Raw genomic sequence first — 20337 nt, 5'->3', positions numbered from 1 at the left:
AGTGAGATTGTAACAGTCCAGTACATTATGGCTACATTCCTTGCTAGTTAAGTCACTATGGTAAAATCCTTGGCAGGATTTTTTTCAATAGTTTATTCATGATGTTCATTATTATGAGTTGTAAAGAGTATGAGAATTTCATTTTTAAAATGTCTTATGGAATGTATCACTTTCTTAGATCTTGTAGACATGCTGTGGAAACCATAACATAAAATATGAGTTACTTACAATAACTAATTTTAATCCCATCTGCTAAGTATGACAACATTAGCATTTCCACTTAATTAAAAACACCCTTAAAGCAGCAATGTTTTAATCACTCCATTTTATTTACTCTCCTCCGGTGTCACTTATAATTGTAACTTTTTATTTTTTAATAATGAGGGATTTTTTTTTTCTCCTTGCATCACACAAAAAAGTGCTGTCGATAATTAGCAGTCTTCTGTTATTAGTAGACTCAGGTGTCACAACTGTGTCTCATCCTCATTACAGTAAAAAATTTCACCTATCAGATTCATTATTGCTAGATAATGCGACTGAGAGCCTTTGCAGGCCCTCCAGAAAAGTAATTCAGCCAAGCAAAATTATCAGCTAATTATATTTAGAATCAAAAGCCCAACAACTATTTGCAGATAAATTGTATGAATTGAAGTGAATAGATCTGAATATTAAGATTCATAGATTTAGCAGATGATTTGTTAATTGGAATAAAAAGGTCATTTGCTAGTCATTTTAACAATAGATCAATTGGAACCCTATTTATTATTTAACTGGTAGTGCATAAGAATTGAAATGGTGAATAATTGTATTATTGTTGTGAGATGATCATTTTCTTCAAAATAATAAAATACGAGCAACTTAGGGCAATGAATTTTAGAAACGTCTTTAAAAATATTGTGGTCTATTTATATATTTTTAAACATAGTTCTGATCTAAATAATCTATATAATGAGGCTTAGTATTTAACAAGTCAGAATTATACCAAAAATGGTGGCTGGTTTTGATTTTTTTTTTTCTTGATGAGTTAGAAATACATCCACAAATAGGATAATTTGCAAATAAAAGTTGAAATCCAAAATCTGTAAGTTTTTCCTTCCTAAATCAAATAATGCCATTCCTATCTCACTGTATTTTAATTAGCAGAGGTTTTGGAAGTGGCATGGTACGTGCTCATACGATGACTCAAAATGTAACTTGGCCTGCAATTTTCTTTCGGGGAACAGAACACTCTAATTCAAATCCATTATTAAAAAGCAGATAACATGTGCACTTTCTGAAATGTCTGTGACTTCACTCTTTTGATTTTATGTAATTATAAGGGAATGTTCATATGTATTTACTTTTCGATTGGCACAGCATTTTAAAACGGAGTGTCTTCAGATAAGTGCGTATTTTCTCTTGGTTCCTTAAAGAACATCACTGGTTTATGTGCTTAAAACTTCAGTGAATGTTTTATAATGCAGGCACAGCGCAGTTTATAGCTGTGCTTGAGATAAGAATGTCTATGCAAGACTCTATGTATATAGAGAAAAAAATATATTAGATATTAGTTTGGGTTTTGAGATTAATAATTGGTAACTAGATCTGGTGCCACTTCACTGTGTTATCTTGTAACTTCTATCAGTTCTCAAGCAAAACTTTGAACTCCGTATTTTTCCAAACTTTGCAGCTTGAAGTAAATACTTTTCATTTAAACTAATTTCAGTCAACATAATAAAATAGGGAAAACATCACCCACTTAAAAACAGCTTAAATTGCATGTGCTTTGTCACTATAAACAAACAAGGTAAACATTGACAGAACTTCAGATTATTGTTGGGTTTAAAAAAATCTGTAGTTCAAAATAAAATTCTGCCTTTGGTCAACATTTTGGATGCAATTCAAAGTTTCTTATAAAATAAACATATTTTAAAGAGTGCTTTGAATTTCACTGTGTAATTTCTAGCCAACAGAAATTACAGTGGTCTCTTTAAGGTTTATTATATGTCAGATCAATAGCCATTATGCAGGGCTAACAACCCTCAAGATGCAATACCTTCCCTCTCCTTAACTCTTACTACTAGGACAAGAAAAAAAAAAAAAGAAAAAGAAAAACAACTTCTTATAGGTATCCCTTGAGGAAATCCTCTCAGAAAGTGAAACTTTCTTGTTTATTTCTTGTTTACTAATAAAAGTATTCTTTTCTGATAAACTGGGAAATTAGCTGAATTTTTGGCCAAGAAAGCGAAGTGTTCATTAAGGTAATCTTCATGAGAATTTTTCAGTAAGAGGGGGGATAGTTTTGCATTCTGCAAAATAACAAATTATTTTGAAGCATGAGCTTAAAATGAAAATGCCCCATTACAACAGATTGTAAATTTTTTTTTCTGATGCTTTTAAAAGTGCCTCGATCATTTCTGCGACTACAATGTTAAAGTTAAGTATTTGCTATTTTATTTAAACATTTTTGAAAAATGAACATTCTGGAGCTTTGCAACATTATTAAGAAAAGCTGTCCATACTTTACCATGTTGTTACATGTGTTTATCTGCTGATTATAAAATGTGTTAAACAGTATTTTAAAAACAACAAAAAAAATGCAGAGCTGCGCTTTGATTAATTCAGTGAACAAAACATATGCTGTTGGTTCTGTTCAATGAAATTCATATATGATCAATAAAATCTTTTAAAAGAGCAACTTTGGCTTTAAGGCTTGTACTGCCGACCATGTTTCTCGTCCCAGCTAACTCAGGGCTCACACTGTTAACTTAGGCAAACAAAACCACTTTGTGGCTATGATAGTAATGTCTTTTTAATATTTTTTTTTATCCCCGTTCTAAAATTCCTTTAGGTTGGAAGCTGTGTATTGTGGCTGTTACCCACTCTGTCCCAAAGATTTGGTTTATCCCGAAATATTTCCAGGTAGCTGCTTTACTGTACTTTCATCTTTGTGGAGATTTAATACATGATTCATGCTAAATTAGAAAGTTTGAAAATAAACTTAGGCAGGAGCAATTGTTTATTTGGCAAGTCAACATGTTAGTGTTAAGGAAAATTTTATGTGTTTTAATACATTAGAGTAAGCTTATATTTACCATCTGTTCTTTTAAGATAACAAAAAAGCAAGTTTTCAAATAGCATTCTTCATTGTTAGCATACACATCCCATAATGATGGATTTTTATAAGCAGGTCAGTGTTGCTGCAATTGCTTACAGATTTTTTTTTAATGATATACACAGAGAAAAATCAAGGACTGGAAGTCACACCAAATTATTTAAACAATTGACTAGTTAATAATATGCAACTGTTGTTACAGGGTACATACGGCTATAGTACCAGTTCTTTGAAAAAAATTCTCATCACTAAATACATCACATATGCATTGTGTTACATTAGAATAATGTATTTTAATCACCCAAAGGAGATGTCTAAACAGCACAACTACACAGTCTTATTTAGCATTAAACATCCTTGTGAGCTGAGGTAACCTTATAAAATCATGCTTAAATAATGTAAAACACGAGGCAGCACAGAGCAATATGCATTTTTAATTAGTAAAGTGACTAATATCGAGTGTGTGCTTTGAGGTTTTTGTTTCATTAAAAATGTATCTGTTTTTCCTGCAGCTGAATATCTGTATTCTACACCTGAACAGCTTTCAAAAAGGCTCCAGAATTTCTGCAAGAGACCAGATATTGTAAGAAAACATCTTTATAAGGTAGATATTGAGGAGAGATTTACGTGGTATAAATGCCATATTGAAGTACAAAGAAAAATCTTTAAAAAAAAACATTTAATTAACATACTAATGTTTAAAGGAAACATGCTAGGGAGGGATATTAGTTGTTACACTAACAAGGATTAATTAAACTGGATGCCAGTTGTATTAACCTAGGTCTTATGAAATACGTGCACTTAATGCACAGTACATGCTTTTTTTTTTTTAATTTATTGTTTTCTAAGATGACTGTCCTTTACATTTAGCCCCAAGAGGCTTATAAAAATGAACCTAGATTAATGTAACTCATTAGTTTAAAGGGAAGTAAAGGAAAGATTCCACAATTATACTAATGAGGATAAGCCTTTCTTCCCATCATAATGAAATCTTCAGGCCTCAAAAATTCAGGTGAATGACATTTGTGAAGTTTGGTGTTCATTTTTTGACTACTTTGAAGATGATTTTCAAGAACCAAATGTTTCCCTTGTCCAGTTTAATCAAATGACCTAAAAATCCTTGGTTTGTTCAGAATGAGACTGCCAGTCTCCTCCCTTGAATGGCAAAGGGAGAAATGGTTGAAACAGCATCATCATGAAGTCCCCTCATTCATGATCTCTTTTCTCTTGTTTGAATCAAGAATTTTACATTGTTGAAATCACAACACAAAGAGGCCCTGCTTGAAGTCTAAGTAATTGAACTGGGATAAATCTGCTTTACGACTTTGGAAGGTGGCTCTAGGCCATGAGTAATATACCTTTTTATATTCTTTGAATGTAGCATCTTCATTTTACATAAATTCAGTATACTTTACAATCTAGCAGTTTTATAATCCAGTGTATTTTAATTTTCCCATGTTATGTATAACCTTCCTACATGAAATACAGTGTGCTTCCCCTTTTTTCCTCTCCTTTTCTTCTTCATGGCCTAAAATACATATTTACATAGTGATACATCAAAACAGGACTTTGTTTCTGCAGGAAACGGTTAAACTTCTAGAAAAAGGGAGAGAACCAAAAATGCAATTTAACACCCAATTTCAAGCTCATTATCTTTCATTGTCTATTAACTTGGCAATGGTTCAGAAGGTAGCTCATAATAGTTTAAAATGCTGACTGAACAGTTCCAGGCTCCAGTATTGCTCCTTGAGTCAATACGATTGTACCAAATATAGGGGAAGCTTCCCAGACAAAACAGCCTCCCAAGGTTTCCATCCACAGCTCCTGATTTTGGAAGTTCAGTTGTGGTCTGCTTTGTATAAAATGTTCCTCCAGTCGTTTTCCACGTCACTGGCCATCGGAAAGGGCAGACTGTGAAAATCGAAGAAACAGAATCAAAAGTATTTATGCAAATGGATTCCTTTTCTATCTATGACACAGAGATCTTTTCAGTGAGCTCACCATCAACTCGCTAATTTTGTTCTTCCCTCCTGGGGAATTTTGGGTGTAGTTTAGCTTGTTTTTTTGTTTTTTGGGTTGCTTTTTTTTTTTCCAGTTTTATTGAGATAGAAGCGACAATGCAATGTCAGTTCACAACCTACTGCATAGTGACTTGACCTCCACATCTTGGGGAATGGTCACCCGCATCAGTTTAATTACCATCCGTCATCTCCTAGAGATACAAAAAAAAAAAAAAAAAAGAAAGAAAGAAAATGTTTTTTCCTTGAAGTACTTAGAATGATATTTCCACCATCAAAACATATTTAACTTTGCTTCAGTTTTTAACTTTGCTTCAGGTTAGGCCTCATTATCTCTGTTAGACTTTGTGGACAAATTTTTAACCATTTCAGAAGTTACTGCAACAAGTTGCCTTGAGTGACAAAAGAAAACAGACATGTGGTTGAAATATTTTAATACAGCTACTCCGTAACATGGCCATAAGTATTTATTTTACAAACAAATACTGGAAAAACACTGAAACAATGTCAGCTTAGTGGTAATGCTGTCACTCATTCCAGATTGTTCCTTGCCCAGCTTAAAGATCACCTATGCCTTAAATGTTATTTCCTATTACTGCTTTTTACATATGTTTTTGGTCTGTACATCCTAAAGTGCTCCATCTCAGAGTTTTAGAAATTAGAACTTTATACGTCAGCATGTATAAGAATTCATATGTATGATTCTTTTTTTATGTCTTTTCTACCATGGATTTTTTTTTCTTATAAATCTGTTACACACTTTCAGATGTGTCCTCGTGTGTAAATCCTGATATTTTATCTAAAGATTAGTCTTAAAATTAATAAATTAGTCTAAGAATTATAAGTAATCAAGCTTTAGGATGCATTTGTCAGGAGAAACTGATAAAAACCACAAAGAAGGGCCACAGATTTAGTTTGGTTACTGTAATGGGACTTAGAACCAAAACAGAAAAAGAATGCCTTCTAAAACTTTATCATTAAGAATATAATAAGCTATGGTATTTCCAGCCTTATGTTTTCTAAATGTACACATTTTCAGGTAACCATTTGCTTTCACTAAATACAAGAAAATTATTCCCCCCAAGGCAGTATTTTCCTTACTTTTCTTATGCAATGGAAGAGTCTTTGTGTGTACAGTTAAAGAGAATGTTGGGGTTTTTTTTAGACTTATTCCATTGGACAGTGCTGTTTTGCTTTTATAAAACATATGCTTCTAAGATCTAAAAGGATAGAATGTCACTGAATTCTTTAATTTGCTCCTTTTACATTTTTACACCTTACTCTCTTTTTTTGTCAAAAGTTTACATTTTAAAATCATCTCAACTGCTTTTCACATAGGGTTCACTTTAGGATAGGATTTTTCATATGGATTCACACTTAGAAATTTAATGACTAGAATAAGGCTACTAACACTTGGCTTTCTTCTCACATGAGACATTATACTTTCAATATGAGTGAGAGTTTGGGGGCTATAACTTGAAGCAGGATTTGAAACAGAATGCTAGTAACTGAAAAGCAGAAACAAAATTGGATACTTTTTTTTTTCTTTAAGTGACTTTTTCTACTACAGAACACTGTTGCCGGTGACTTCTCACCTGAAATGGTTTCAGATTTGAAATGTTTAAATTCCTCATATGCATGCAAGTATGTTCTTCCTCACTCTTTCCCTCTCTCTCTCAATCTCTCTCTCACACAAACACACAGACATACACAAACTTTTCTTAAGATCTTTCTTAAGAGAAATCCAATGCATGCAGAAATTAAATGTTTCTTAATTATTTTAAGAATCTAAAACCATTTTTCTTAATTAAAAAAAAAACTAAACATTTCTTTTAAAAGTTTACATCTAAGTTGAGTCATTGACTGCAGCCTTCTCGTACTTTCAGGACACTTCCTTTTCCGAATAGGTCAGACACATTGGCCACATACTTGTCACACAGATTAAAAATAGGTTTCATTTCATCCACGATAGAGAGCTTTCTGTGACTCCCAAACATAACTTAAAGACACGGTTCTAGAAGTAACTATAAAATAATTAGCCAAGTATTGACTTTTTACACCCACAATGCTTTTCCAATGCTTTACAACCCAAATAAGTCTAATACCATGAAGTTGTATTTTTGCCTCATTTTTTACTATGTGAATTTACTTACTGAAAATTCCCAACAACTTTTTTGAGATCTATGCCTTGTGTTTTTACAGATTTCTCATCATTATATTTTAAAATGCTTTAGAGGAAAAAATTATGGACATTTACCTTGTTACCAGATTGAAAAGAGCACAGGGCACAAACAGGGCACTTGTGTAAAGTAAATACCGCCCAGAGAAATGGGGTAGATCTTCATTCCCATCTTATTTCTCATTCCCTTTTATTTACAAATTGTGCGATATTTTGTGTGCAAAAAGAAATACATTCTCTCTCGGAATTTCTGAGAGTGACCTGTAGTTTCTTGAGATTTTTCAGCTGATAGCTGCTGATTTTTATTCTGTTCTCCTCTTCAAGGCTCTGCAACATTCTAGAAACTTCTATAACCTCGTCTTAATTGGAGGAGAGAAGAATTTTCAGATTTCTGCCTCAAAATGATTCCAAACAATGATTAAGCTTACAGTTCAGATTCAGTGCCCAGAAAAGCCATTTGTGGCTGTCTTAATTATATCAGGCTCTATCTCCCTGAACCACAGCCACGCCACTTTAAGTTTCCTGCAAGACACCGGTCACTTTATAGTCCCCTTTTAATTTGAGCTTGTATTCCAGATGTCAGCAAGGTGTTGCTCACTTGTATTAACACTCCTCCAAAATCATGACTCTTTTTCCTTAAAAATGAAAACTTAAAAGCTGGTGACATTTTTAGAACTTCTAAAAATCTCTCAACTGCACCAGCACAATTTCAGGCAACTTCTCAATCTCTTCTCCCTCCTCCCTGGTCTTCTCCCTCTCTCTGTCTTCACTCCCTCCCTTGATTTTCTTTGGCTTGTTTGTCCTTTGATTTGTCTAAACAAAATAAAAGCAAAAAACCTGTAGCACAATGGAAAGACTTGGGGGGATCAAGATCAGTTAGAGGTTTTGGCGTCTCCTCCTCCTCTGCTACTCATTTGCAGCCTGGCTCTAGGTGAATCTCTCTATATGATTCATCTGTTAACTTGGAGGAATTTTTTTTTCCTTAAATTCTTAATAGCATTTTCCTCCTGAGGTACTGCTATAATGAAATAATAAATATAAACCTGTTTGTAAACTCAAAGGGCTTTATACATGTCACATAACAGTAATGGCATTTCTCTTGTGCCTTAACCACTTAAAAGTGAAATTCACATCAGCAAATGCATGGGTTAGGAGTGTTGTCTATCTGGTGTTTATAAAAGTTAAAAGTTGGATGATAAACTTTGAATACCCATCATCCATAACACAAACCAGGAAATACGTGTGCCGCGGCATGCGCCCATTTGCGAACAATCGGGAGCTTTCCCCTACAGTTGAAAAGACAGTTCCACTTTAAACCAATCAGAGACCAGGATTTCCTGAGTTGATGAAACTCGAGAACCATTTACTTGGTGGCTTTTTGATATCTAATTGACGTAAGTTATGCAAATGTGCAATATGAATTTTGAGCATACTTTCGTCTTTCGGTTGTTAATGCTTCTTCATTGCTTTCTCTTCTCTCCCTCCCCCTCACAGGGTGAAATGACTCCTTTTTCTTGGGCAGCCCTACATGGTAAATTCAGGTCTCTGCTTACAACAGAACCTAGGGAAGATTTGTGACAGATGGGGCTAAGTCACAAACTTGCAGCCTAAGGCAGAATCTGTAGAACTTTCCAGAGTGTGCCCATATTTACCTGATCAGAGAGAAAAGAAAATCTGCAGAGGAAGCTGAGCCTGGCTGCTTGTCATAGCTGACACAGAGCCATCTGCCACAAACCTGTGGCGGCTTCAGATCTCCCATCCCTGCCACCACCCCAACTCAAATTAAATACAGATTCCTAGAGACGTTATGATGGTTACACATGTCCTCGGCATCACATGGAGGAGACTGTTCAAAAAAAAATATGTGGCCTGTTGTATAACCGCACTCATGTATCCCATATGTGGTGCCACATTGAATTTCCGGTTGAATCCGTTTTTATCCTTTGTACTGGATGACATGGTGCCTGAATTCTTTCTTTTTGCCGACACGATGGCAGCCAAACTGCAGCTTCAAAAGCTCGCGCTTGGCTGTGTTTCTACCTAGGTTGCCAGGTTATCATCGGAGCCTTCTTGTGTCCTCAAAGGGCCACAGGGTCTGAACGGGGGATCAGGATGCTACCAGACTAATTGGGCAGCCATCTCAGAATTGTCTGTGGGCAAAGGGCTGCTTTAGCACTTTTATTTTAGCAAATTAATGACTCTCTGGCACAGGGGTTTTTAAGTGAAGGTATTAATAAGGGGTCTGGCAGGTAGTCCCATGATTCACAGAGTTACATTTGCATTTAATTTATTTTAAAGTTGCGAGATAAACAGCTGTAATTTAGACAAACATGGGAAACGCACTAAGTGGGGCCATCTTGCCCATAAAATGAACACTGAGATACTTGTTTTAATTTTTTTTTCCTGGGGTAAAAAAAGAGAAATCAAAATACTTCTACTAAAACAGTCATTTTGGTAGAAATATTCCTCAAAAATATTTGCATCCAGCTACAAATAAAATCTTTTCAAGATAAATCACTTATGATTCCAATAGCCAAGCTGCTGTATTTGTTGATATAAAGATGTTTTGAACGGCTAGATTGTAAAATAAATTTTTAATAAAGTGCCTACTGCAATTTTTAATTAGCATATCTCATTTATGTGTAAAGAGTGTACATCTATCTGTATGTTTCTCGCTGAACACTTTCCTTGTGTCAGAGACAACGAATACAATTGTTTCTTTTCCGGATGTACAGGGATCTGTTTTGCAAATGTTTGTAAGATATTATGACATTTCCAAGATTTTCTTTGCATTCTGGAAAGCAGGAGGTAAACATTTGTAGTCATTAAGGTAAAGTCTGTTGATAAACCATCTTCTGTTTACTGACAGGTAAATTGTAACTTTCCTAGCTTTAGAAAAGAGTAACTTTTATACACTGCAGAGTGAGGAACAGCCAGGGAGCAGAGGGTAGACAAGCGCCACGTGTGGCCTTCTGGCTTCTAGAACGATTGAGTGGTCTAGCAGGCATCCGAGACAGAGCAGGCGATGATTCAGAAGTCTGGTAGGTCCCATTTGACAGGTAGCAAAATAGTCAGCAGGAAAGAGATCAAGGTCCGGGAGCCAGATAGAGCCCTCAGGATAGCGTCAGTCTTACAGATCAAAGAAGGCAGGAGGAATTCAGAATCCATCAGGCCTGGGAACGGAAAAGCAGGAAGAGTGAGAAGCAGAAACAGCAAGCCCTGTCTTTGCAGATAGTCCTCTCCCTGACCTGTGTGAGATCTTTAACACATGGTGGGACATCACAGCACTGGCTTCAGGTCCTATCCATTGTGGGGAAGTCACTGAACAAATTACCTCCTCACCCCAAAAAATTATTTTTTTGGGTTCTGGGATTATTTCAGTCTGAGACTGGGGAACTCAGAATCTATCAGGTGTGCTCCTTTTGAGTGTAAAAGTTAAGGTATAAATATGCCTAAGAGGTTCTTAGACCCTTTGGGCAGGGTTTATCATCTAATAAGATGAACTAGACCAGTAAATTTGCTTCAGTCAGAAGGATGCCATGTCACAGTGATGTCTTATCAAAATAATTAAGTATAATCTCACAGCCAAGAAACAATGGTTTAGTTTACTGTGTTTTACTGTCATGAAAAGAATGGGTTCCCCTTTTATAGTAGACATAGTTGAAAGTTACCTGTGTCTGGAGGGTTTTTCTCCCCTGTACCCATAAATACAAATCAGCTTTTGTCTTTAGCTGTAACCCAGGATCCCTTCTAGAATAAAAATTTACATTAAAGTTATCATTTCTTAAAACAATGCTGTCAGACTTGGTATTAGTGCATATAAACAATAAAAAGTTTTGTAAACGTGTAATTCTTAACATTTGAAAACTTGAAGTGTGTGTGCATCTGTGTGTCCACGTGTGTTGTGTGTTTCTCAAATCCATGATGTGGTGGGATGGAGTATTGCTAAGTTAACCCATATTTCAGGGAGGATAATTGCGAATACAAGTTGATTTTTTGATTCCTATTTCCCTTACTTTGAGTAAAGAGATCGAATGCTCCCATTATTTCTTATTTTGAGTATGTTGGAAATTTCTTTCTTTTTTGAAACATTCAGTTCTGTTCATTCTTTTCAGATAAATCACTAAGCCAATTTCAAGTTTTAAATATCTTTCAAAGTCTGCTCATTATCAAGACCTTGGTACAGTGTCCAGGATGCCTGCCATGAACTTACCCAATCGGTGTTTCTGTGCTAAATAGCAGAGCACCTAGCTCTTAAGCTATGCATTTATACCATGTTGATCAGGGATAGGTCAAAAGACCTCCCTCAAAAAAGCTTGGGGTTTAATAAGCATCCTTCAGATATGGCTAGGTTTAAGTGCCCTACTCGGGCTCTCAGATGCTCAGACATGCCACATAAAGATGGCAGCAGAATCAGTAAGTCGATGAAAACTCACAGCCATAGAGGGCTACACAGATTCATTTCAACACCTTGAAATGCATCTGGAAGCAAAGATTTCATTTTATGTTGAAGGTGTTAATTATATTTGATATTTTTAAAAGTAAAATCTGTTTTTGAGAAAGCATCTGCTACCCAGAAATATTATGAGCCACAATAAAATTTTCAGTTAAGTCTCAAGATACTTTCTGTGGGTGATAGAATCAGTTTTCAACTGATAGCCCATGCTGTCTTTTAATGATGACATATTCCATGAGTTTTATTCTTCTATTGGCTGTTGACAAGTATCACCCTAAGTGCCTTTCTGTTTCAGTGGAAAATTGGGTGGCCTTTAATATCAGACTTTATGTTGAACAATGAAGAGAGTATATTATAAACCACTGACATGTTTCATTTTAAAATGGGAACTGAGATTACAGGACAACTAAAGATTCCATAATATACTCTCCCTTCAGAGCCGTTCATTAAAACGCAACTGGGAAAGTTTAAAAACATTCAAACAATTCTACGTGCAGCTCAAAGCTGTGTATATTGTTGATTAAAATATAACAACAACAAAACCACAGGGATTTACACCAAATGTACAATGACTATTAAGTCAGAGGAGTGACGGTACAAAGCACAGACATGTACAGGAAGAGGCACATTGACTCGGTAGCTAGTGGCTTATTTCTTAAGTTGGGTCATAGTATCCAAAGGCTATTCGTACTTTTTATGACTTTTTGTGTGTCTTGAATGTTCTCACTGGATATGCATTCTGATGGGAGCTATGAATACTTCGGTTAGTTTTGCTACCATGCCTTCCTTAACATTTTTTGACTCTAAACTATTGATCCAGTCAGAAAACCATTTCCCTTCAGACAGTGGAAGAAACTGCCCTGCCAGTTTTGCATGAGAAGACTTTCCTTCCCTTACCAGGAGCCAGGGACTTAACCTTGATTCTGAAACAAATCATACTTTGAAGAAGTCTGACGTGATGGTCCATGGGTCCCTTTCTCCTGGGGCTGCTGACCACCATTCCTCACTAATTCCTGTAATGTTACAAACTCAACATGGAAAACCATAGTTCTGTAAACCCCATTTTGAAAGATAATGAGAAGAAGATAAAGAAAGATGTTACATGAGCCAGTCTTCACATCTTGGAAAATTCAGAGGTGTGTGGTAGAGCACAGAGTTAGCTGAGCTCCCAACCACACTAACCATTTCCCACAGTAGTGCCTATGCCTTTTTCTCTTCAAGACAGGATCAATTCAAGACAGGGTCAATCCTTTATTGCAATCCATGAGAAGGAGCTCTCCTTCATGCCTTTAGAATTAATTCCCTCCCTGCATATGAGGTACATATGACTTCGGGGACTGGGATCCTCGTTCACCCTACAGCCCATTTTCCTACAATGGAATTTGGGGTTAGCTCTTCAGGGATCCTCCCATTCTCATTACCTCCCGTGGCCTCATTACCTGTTGCAGCTCTATGGTTATGAGTTTCAACCCTAAGACAGGTTCATAATTATTCTCATAAATTGATACAAGGAACTGCTGATTCGTGGGAGATGATTTAAGATGCTTATGTTACTCTCCTATCAATTACTGCATTTATTTTTTTATTTTTATTTTTTTATAAACATATAATGTATTTTTATCCCCACAATTACTGCATTTAAATAGCAGACCTAAGATAGTATGCCAGAAGTGATTTCCAGGAATACTTGTGTGATACCTTTCTCCAGGAACGTGAAGTCCTTTATATTTGAAATTTTAATATTTCCAATATCATTTCACAAATGAGAAAACCAAGGGGTCATAAATAATGGCATATTTAGGAGCCAGACTATGTTGTAGAAACAGAGACTTTTTGTATAAGCCTTCCCCCGTACAGGATGGTGTCATTGTCACCTGTGTGTCTTTCAGGAAGCACCAGGGTCAGTGTGCATGACAGTTGGACCCCTAGGCAAGAGGGTGCAGAGGGTAGCAGGGGGCTGCTTTGTGGCCCACATGGTTGGTCTTAAAAGAGGCATGAGAGATCATATAGTGAAGCCAATGTTTTCAGCATCTTTATTATTACTATTACTGTGCCTCTGGGGAGACATCTATCCTCGACATCCATCATAGGCCTGTCTGTCGCTGTGATCTTTACACTCAGATGCATTTATATATTTAAGGTAACTGTCCTGGCCCTCCTGGTAAGCATTTGTTTTGAAACCTGTGGGGAAACTTAAGCCCTTAGGAAAAGCTGAGTTGCTAAGGGTCCTGAAGTGGTAGGGGCAGGTCTAGAACAACCACGTGCAGAAGGCTGTGGTCAATCCAGTTAGCCAAGACCATCCCTTAAAGGAGGGGTAAGGGGCAAATCTCTCTCTCCATCTTTTCCCCCTCAATCCTCCTCCCGCTTCTCTTACTAGCAGAATGAACATGGATTAATAAGTTGCCAGTACCTTTGTATAGATTTGTTTCATGTTACTTGTGGTTGCATTTGAATTCTAAGTGGCCACAAAGGAGGAATGTGCAAGAATTCATTCCTAGTACTAAAATTTCAAACTCTGCAGCACACACGAAACTTCTGGACAGCTGAGCCTTCTCTATTGCCTTTCACATCATATAAACGATGAAGTTACTTATCCACATAGATAGAAGGCTGGCCTTTCATCCAGAGGCAGCCCCCACGATCTCACCTGGTGGCAAAGGCCTAGGACAGAGGGAGCAGGTGGCATGGGTGACTGAAGCACCTTTAACTGTGCAGCAAAGGGAATGCTCCCTCTCGTCTCAGATAACCCAGAAATTACATCCTGAAACTTACTTCCTCGGAAAGAAAAGGAAGGGGAGGGATAACTTAAAAAGAAGATACTTCTAATATGGTATTAGACTGTAATTCATAGGGAAATTTATGCCTGAGATATGAATTTCTGAAAATAGGGTTTTTTTTAAAGGAAACACTGACACATCCTTAATTATAGAGTAATAAATACCAATGGTATATTATCTTCTGATATTTCCTTACACAGATATCAAAGCAGGCAGCTGTTTTTGAAAACGGATAATCAAGTACAATATAAGTATATTACATCTTGTACTTACAACACACCCTTCAACTAAGCAACCCCCTGGAGCACTCAACAGTGAGAACCAGAGCTGCTTCTAGGAGAAGCTCAACTGAACAAATTAGCCTTGAATTGTAACTTAAGAATTATAGTCAAACCGAAATGCCTGTCCTTGCCAGGAAAGGCATTCCAAAGGCAAAGAGCATGCCAAGTAAAAAGGCTTTGCTTCAGGATTATGGAGGCAGTTCTCAAAAGCCAGCATAACTTAATGATCAATCAGAAAAATATAGAGCAGTAACCACACAACTGAAGGATACATAAAAATGGTACAAAGCATTAATAGTGAATGGGGAGATAGAATGGGATTTTAACAGAACGTATTACGCTCTGAGAAAGCTCTGTTTATTGCTTTCAATCCGGGCAGCAAAAGAAAGACAAACATGGTCAAAGAAAACTACGTGGACAAATGTGGGGGGTAGGAAAGGAAATGAAGGTTAAACAAGGCCAATATGATTCAGAATGAAAGGGAGGGAGGAACGTATAAGGAGCCAGCTGCAATTACTAAATGTTACATTAAGAAGAGCTGAAATTGAGAGGGGGAGGTCTGGGTATTTTACTAAGTGGATTAATGTCCTCTTCTTTGGGTGTCTGAAGTTGCAGATTTTAATTTATTTGGTGCAGGGTTTTATTGTGAAATTCCTAATGGGATGGAAGGATAAATAGGGATAATTATAAACAGTGAGAAAGTAGAAAGGGGGAACATAAAATACCTCTTTATAAATTTAACTAAAATAAATACAGGGTTTGAAGCGATGGACAGAGGTAAATAATCAACAAAATACTTAGTTCATTATGATAAAACTTAAAGGAAAATGAGAAGTACATACCAAAAAAAAAAAAAAAAAACCCTAAAAGACAAAAACATCCATAAAGATGCGTCACGCCAAGGATTTTGGATGACTTAGGGGCTAGTTTATTGCTAATCTCCTTTCTCCACCCATTTAAAAAAATAAATCATAACTCTGGCATTTAGAAAACTAGTCATGAACATCATTTATTAATATAAGCTTAATCCCGTGCTATTCTTCGGTGGGTGGTAAAAACATGAACTAACAACAACTGGCCTAAAACAGAAGGATTCTCTCCAATCCTGGGAAGCTCTAAGGAAAGAGAAACTCCAAATAGGCTCTTTCACCTTCCTTATTTTACTGAAGGAGAAAGTCAAAAAGTGGGGAGGGCACAGCCAAATCAGAGGACAAGAAGCTTGCAGGAGATTTTTAAAGTTTTCCTAAATAGGTATCAGAAGAAGCGACGGGCCTGACACCTAGTGTGATTTATATCCATTTATTAATCCGCTAATCTACTACCACTGGTGGGGAAGGTGGGAAATAAGGAAGGCTTTCTGCCTTCTACGACGGAAGAGACCGAGACAGAGACTTAATCGTGTCATACTGCCTGAGTGTAACATTGCTGTCATGTGGCTGGCAACCGGTCCACAAAGGTTCTGGGTTCAAGAACCCATCTGCCCAGCCAATAACATTAGCCAATAACATTTTATTTCAATTGAAAATATGGATCAGCAGGTATTTAAGAATTACTGATGTGCAGCTATTAATCTTGAATGCAAATGCAGATAGCATTATTTAGGGTGTGGACAAGTCACTGGAACCACATGGAAAGGCACTTTGAAAAAAATTTTATAAAATGCTGTGCAGAAAATGACGGTGCAAAATACTAATGAAAAATGAGAAAATGTCGTCTACAAAGAGGAAGATGTGTAAAATGACTAAACAAGGTGGCCTTGTTGCCTTCTACCTGCTGCATCAATTCTATCGGTGAACAGATTACTTGCAAAGAGGCAAAGTCTTCTATTTCTAAAACTGACCTAGCAACAAGAAGGAGAAAACACCTGAGAGGACATTGCAGAGTGGCTCAGGGTGACCCTCAAAGGTCATTTAACTCTAGGGTTAAAAATGAGGGTGCCCAACTAGAGGTTTGTGAACACTTCTCCATCTCTGAAGAATTCAGAATATTGTGGAGGTGAAACACTGTCTTAAATCCCAGGGACAGGGTGTTTTGTGATCACAGTGAAGAGGAAAGTCATCAAAGCACACACCTTTTTCCTTTTTCCTCTTGAGCTGCAGAGCTATGGTGGGGAACTTGTGCTCTCTGGTGCTGGCTGCTATGTTCCCTGGCTTTCAGTTGGCTTGGCTTTTCCCCTGGAGTTCTGATGCTGTGATAACAGGCCAGAAAAAAAAAAAAGAAAGAAAGAAAGAAAGAAAGGAATCTACAAAACTGAAAAACAAAATGTGTGTGTGTGCCCCGCGCGTGTGTCTGTGTGCACGCATGCATGCACGGTGAGATTTCACTGAAGATAAAGAATTGCAACACTCTAAGCACCAAATTTTAAAACTTAAAAAGTATGAGTAATGGAGTTCTGAAGAAGCACAATGTGCTGGAGCAGAATATTTATAGTCCCTTTTTTTGCGAGAGGTTCCCCAGACCGCTGGGTGCATCAGCAAACTGTCCTCCTACTGGAGTGTGCAGCTGCGATTTGGCCCCAGGCACCACCTACCCAGAGTCACTACCTAATGCATTTTACATTTGCACAGATAATAAAAGAGAGAAGGGGAGGGGAAAAAAGAAGAAGTCTGAGAAGGGGCCATTTTCCCCCCTCAGCGCTGTGTGTTTCCTTTTGTCGCGGCCGTCAGCTGACACATGGAAAATGTGGTGTACGGTTTTGCTTGCCTTTAATCTGTAATTAAGGATTCCTTGTCTGGGGCTTGCTACCTCTCCTCGCCTTCCGTCCCTGCCTCTCGGGTCTTCCGCTCTCGGTCGGGTCTGGCCCCGCGCCGCCGGCGGGGGGCTCGAGGTGGCACGGCTGGGCCGCGGGCAGTGGGGAGGAGGCGGTAGTGGGGAGGCGCGGGGGCCGCGGCCGGGCCCTTCGCTCGCCTGCCAGAGAGCACGCACCCCGGCGCCCCGCCCCGCCCGGTCGCGATCCCCCGGCGAGCCAGCGCCCGGCGTCGGGGCAGCCGCGCCGGGGCTGCCCGGAGCTGACAAGGACCGTCAGCGGGGCCCCTGGAAGCCTCGGCGGGCGCTGCGCCGCCGCCCTCGCCGCTCGTCCTGTCCCCCGCGCTGTGGCGCCTTCGCGACCGGCGAGCCCGAGGTCCCGTCCGCCACGGCCCCCTTGACGCCCCGCTCGGCGCCGTCCGGAGCAGGCGGAGGGAGCCCTGCTCCTCTCCTGGCGGGAGAAAAGGGAGCGGGAGAGGGACGGCGGGGTCACAGAGTCCTAGCCGAGCCCGCCCTGCGGCGGAGTGAGCGGAGCCGAGAGTCGGAGGAGCCCCGAGGCCGAGGGGCTTGTCCGAGGCTGCGGGGCCGAGCGAGCCCCGGCGGCGGCCGCGCTCGCGCTCACACTCGCGCCCACACTCGCGGGACTCGCTCGCCGCCCCGCCTGGCGCGCGCACTGGCACGCACCCACACTGGCACGCACCCCGCCACGCGCGCTCCACACTCACGCGCTGCCACGCACACGCGCCGCGTGGCCCACGGCTGCCCTGGCTCGCGTGCGCAGGGCCGGAATCTTCCCTGGCGAGCCCCCGGGAAGGCGGCGCAGCCCGGGCGGGGCACAACTCTCCCAGTCGTCTAAGTGTTTTACTGAACTGGGTTCCCGGAGTCCGCAGGTCTGTCAGTGAGACGTTAGGATGAGGATGCCCTGAGCAGAAACAAAAGTACTGATTTCTGTGCCCCCTCCCCTTAAAAAAAAAAAAAAAAAAGATTACCTTAAGCAAATAAATAATAATAAAAAAAATAACAAAACAAACAAACCACACACACACACACAAAGGAGGCGTAGGAATGGGCGCGGAGACTGGCTATTAACTTCAAAAATACTCTTATTCCTCTCTCATTATCCTGGCATCTGTTTAAATCCCACCCCAAGCCCCCAACGCTAACCTGTGCTTTGGGTTACAAACTTCGTTTCTCCTCTCAACCACCAATGGTTATTTTGGAGGAGAGGAGAAGAGGGGGTTAAGAGGTATTTAGGCAGGAAAATATTTAGAAGCCCCGTGTTGGTTTGTCACGCTTTTGGTCAAATTAAGTACCTGAGAAACTTGAAATTTCCAACGTTTAATATCATTTTGAGGCTTCTAAAATGTTTGAAGAGCCTCCCCGCACTATTATTTTTTAACATTCGATATTTATTTGAGTGTAAACATTTAGAATTATGTAAGTAAGAGGAAAAAATGCCCCTCTTTCTTGGTTTCACCAAAGCTGTTTGCGTTTCTTTCCATCCAGCTTGTAGCTTATTTCCTCTCTCGTTCCCACCAATAGAGATTGTCTGCTGAAATGCTGTACACGGTGACCAAATATAAGAAATCTTCATCTGGAGTGTTCGTGACCTTCCTTGGCATCTACTTCTCAAAATCCCACCCTCTCTGTTTGAAATATTATTCGAACCATAGACTTGGAAATATGGGTTGATTGGTTGGTTGGTTGGTTGGTCATTTAAAATGTGAGAAGAGCAGCACCGGGGAAACTGAGGGCAGGGAGGTGGGCCTACAGAACCCTACTGTTGAGAGGCTGAACAAGAGCACATGGGAAGTGCATCAAGAAGAGACTGTCGGTAAACAATGATAATCAGGGCTTTGGAAACTCATAAAACTGATCGAAATATCTGATTCATTATTTATTCATCACAGCATAATTTTGCAAATCCAAGAATAGTGTTTGAAAACCAAGTGTCTTCTATTTTGTACATCTACTCGGCAGATGGGTCTCCCTTTCAAAATGTAGCGAAAGGGTTAAAGCTATAATTTTAGAAAAGTATCTCAGGAAATGACATTAAGATCTGATACATTTCCCTTTCTTTCTGGCAACAATATCCCCCAAAGAAAAAATATATACTTATTGATATGATGATAATGTTTCTCATTATGAGTACAAGTGTCAGAATGATTCCTGTTTGTGCAAGTGTTTTTAAAACTGCGAGGACACTTTCCCTACTATGAAAGCTGACGAGCCAATGGAGGAGAACTTCTTTTAACTCCATAATAGCAGGTTACATAGTAAATGAACATGGATGGTCAAATAGCCAATTATGGTATAAATATCCGTTGTTTACATAGAGGTGTTAAATGAGCCTTTGGAGTACAAAGGATTAGGCCCATCTAAGCTACCACTTGTTCTTCAACCTATTATGTCTTTCCTTAAAAAGGCCAGTGCCACTGTAGGTAATATGCACACAGAACATACTTCTCTATGTTGATTTTAGTTTGCTTTATTTCAATGCACACTGTTGTTTACTTTTTAAAATTTAAATAAATGTCAGCATTGTATAATTTCTATGTTAACAAAGCAGTGAGCAAAATCCCTTGTATGTTTATAAAATATTATTGTTTAATTCACATAGTTTAGAAATTCCAAATGTTGAGAATAGGAAGGAGGCCAAATACCATCTGTTTATAACTATGATGCATCGTAATATGTGTACTTTTAAAAGGAGTTTGGTCAATCATGCCACTATTTTATCTGCTCGGAATATGTTGAAGATTTAAAATGTAATTTACAGGATTACTT

General features: G+C 38.6%; 1 protein-coding gene and 1 long non-coding RNA gene across 21 annotated transcripts in view; one reads left to right on the top strand and one right to left on the bottom strand.

Annotated features, from left to right (window-relative positions):
• Positions 1-20337, top strand: part of GTDC1 (glycosyltransferase like domain containing 1) — a 452306-nt gene that overhangs the window by 375739 nt on the left and 56230 nt on the right. For 14 of the 19 annotated variants that reach the window (XR_009351825.1, XR_009351826.1, XR_009351827.1 and 11 more), the window contains 2 exons: positions 2831-2901; positions 3607-3698. Coding sequence is in view for 12 of the 19 variants with exons in the window: in XM_059166765.1 (XP_059022748.1) it covers positions 2831-2901; positions 3607-3698 (163 nt within the window). In the remaining 7 variants the exon portion in view is untranslated. Of the gene's footprint in view, positions 1-2830; positions 2902-3606; positions 3699-8785; positions 11159-20337 lie in introns of those variants that run through there. The other 5 variants (XM_059166768.1, XM_059166772.1, XM_059166771.1 and 2 more) reach the window with 1 other exon arrangement.
• LOC131826980 (uncharacterized) lies at positions 2964-18421 on the bottom strand. Of its 2 annotated transcripts, none has more exons than XR_009351830.1 (4): positions 18251-18421; positions 16877-16993; positions 5096-5306; positions 2964-5005 (listed from the first exon to the last, which is right to left on the bottom strand). It is a non-coding gene; the product is annotated as an uncharacterized LOC131826980 (long non-coding RNA). The 2 variants fall into 2 exon arrangements; XR_009351829.1 differs by having other exon boundaries at positions 18276-18419.

This window comes from Mustela lutreola, chromosome 3 (genome assembly GCF_030435805.1).
Source record: "Mustela lutreola isolate mMusLut2 chromosome 3, mMusLut2.pri, whole genome shotgun sequence".
Lineage (NCBI taxonomy): Eukaryota > Metazoa > Chordata > Mammalia > Carnivora > Mustelidae > Mustela > Mustela lutreola.
The sequence above is the reverse complement of the archived record's forward strand: the minus strand, read 5'-3'. Positions and strand labels throughout refer to the sequence as shown.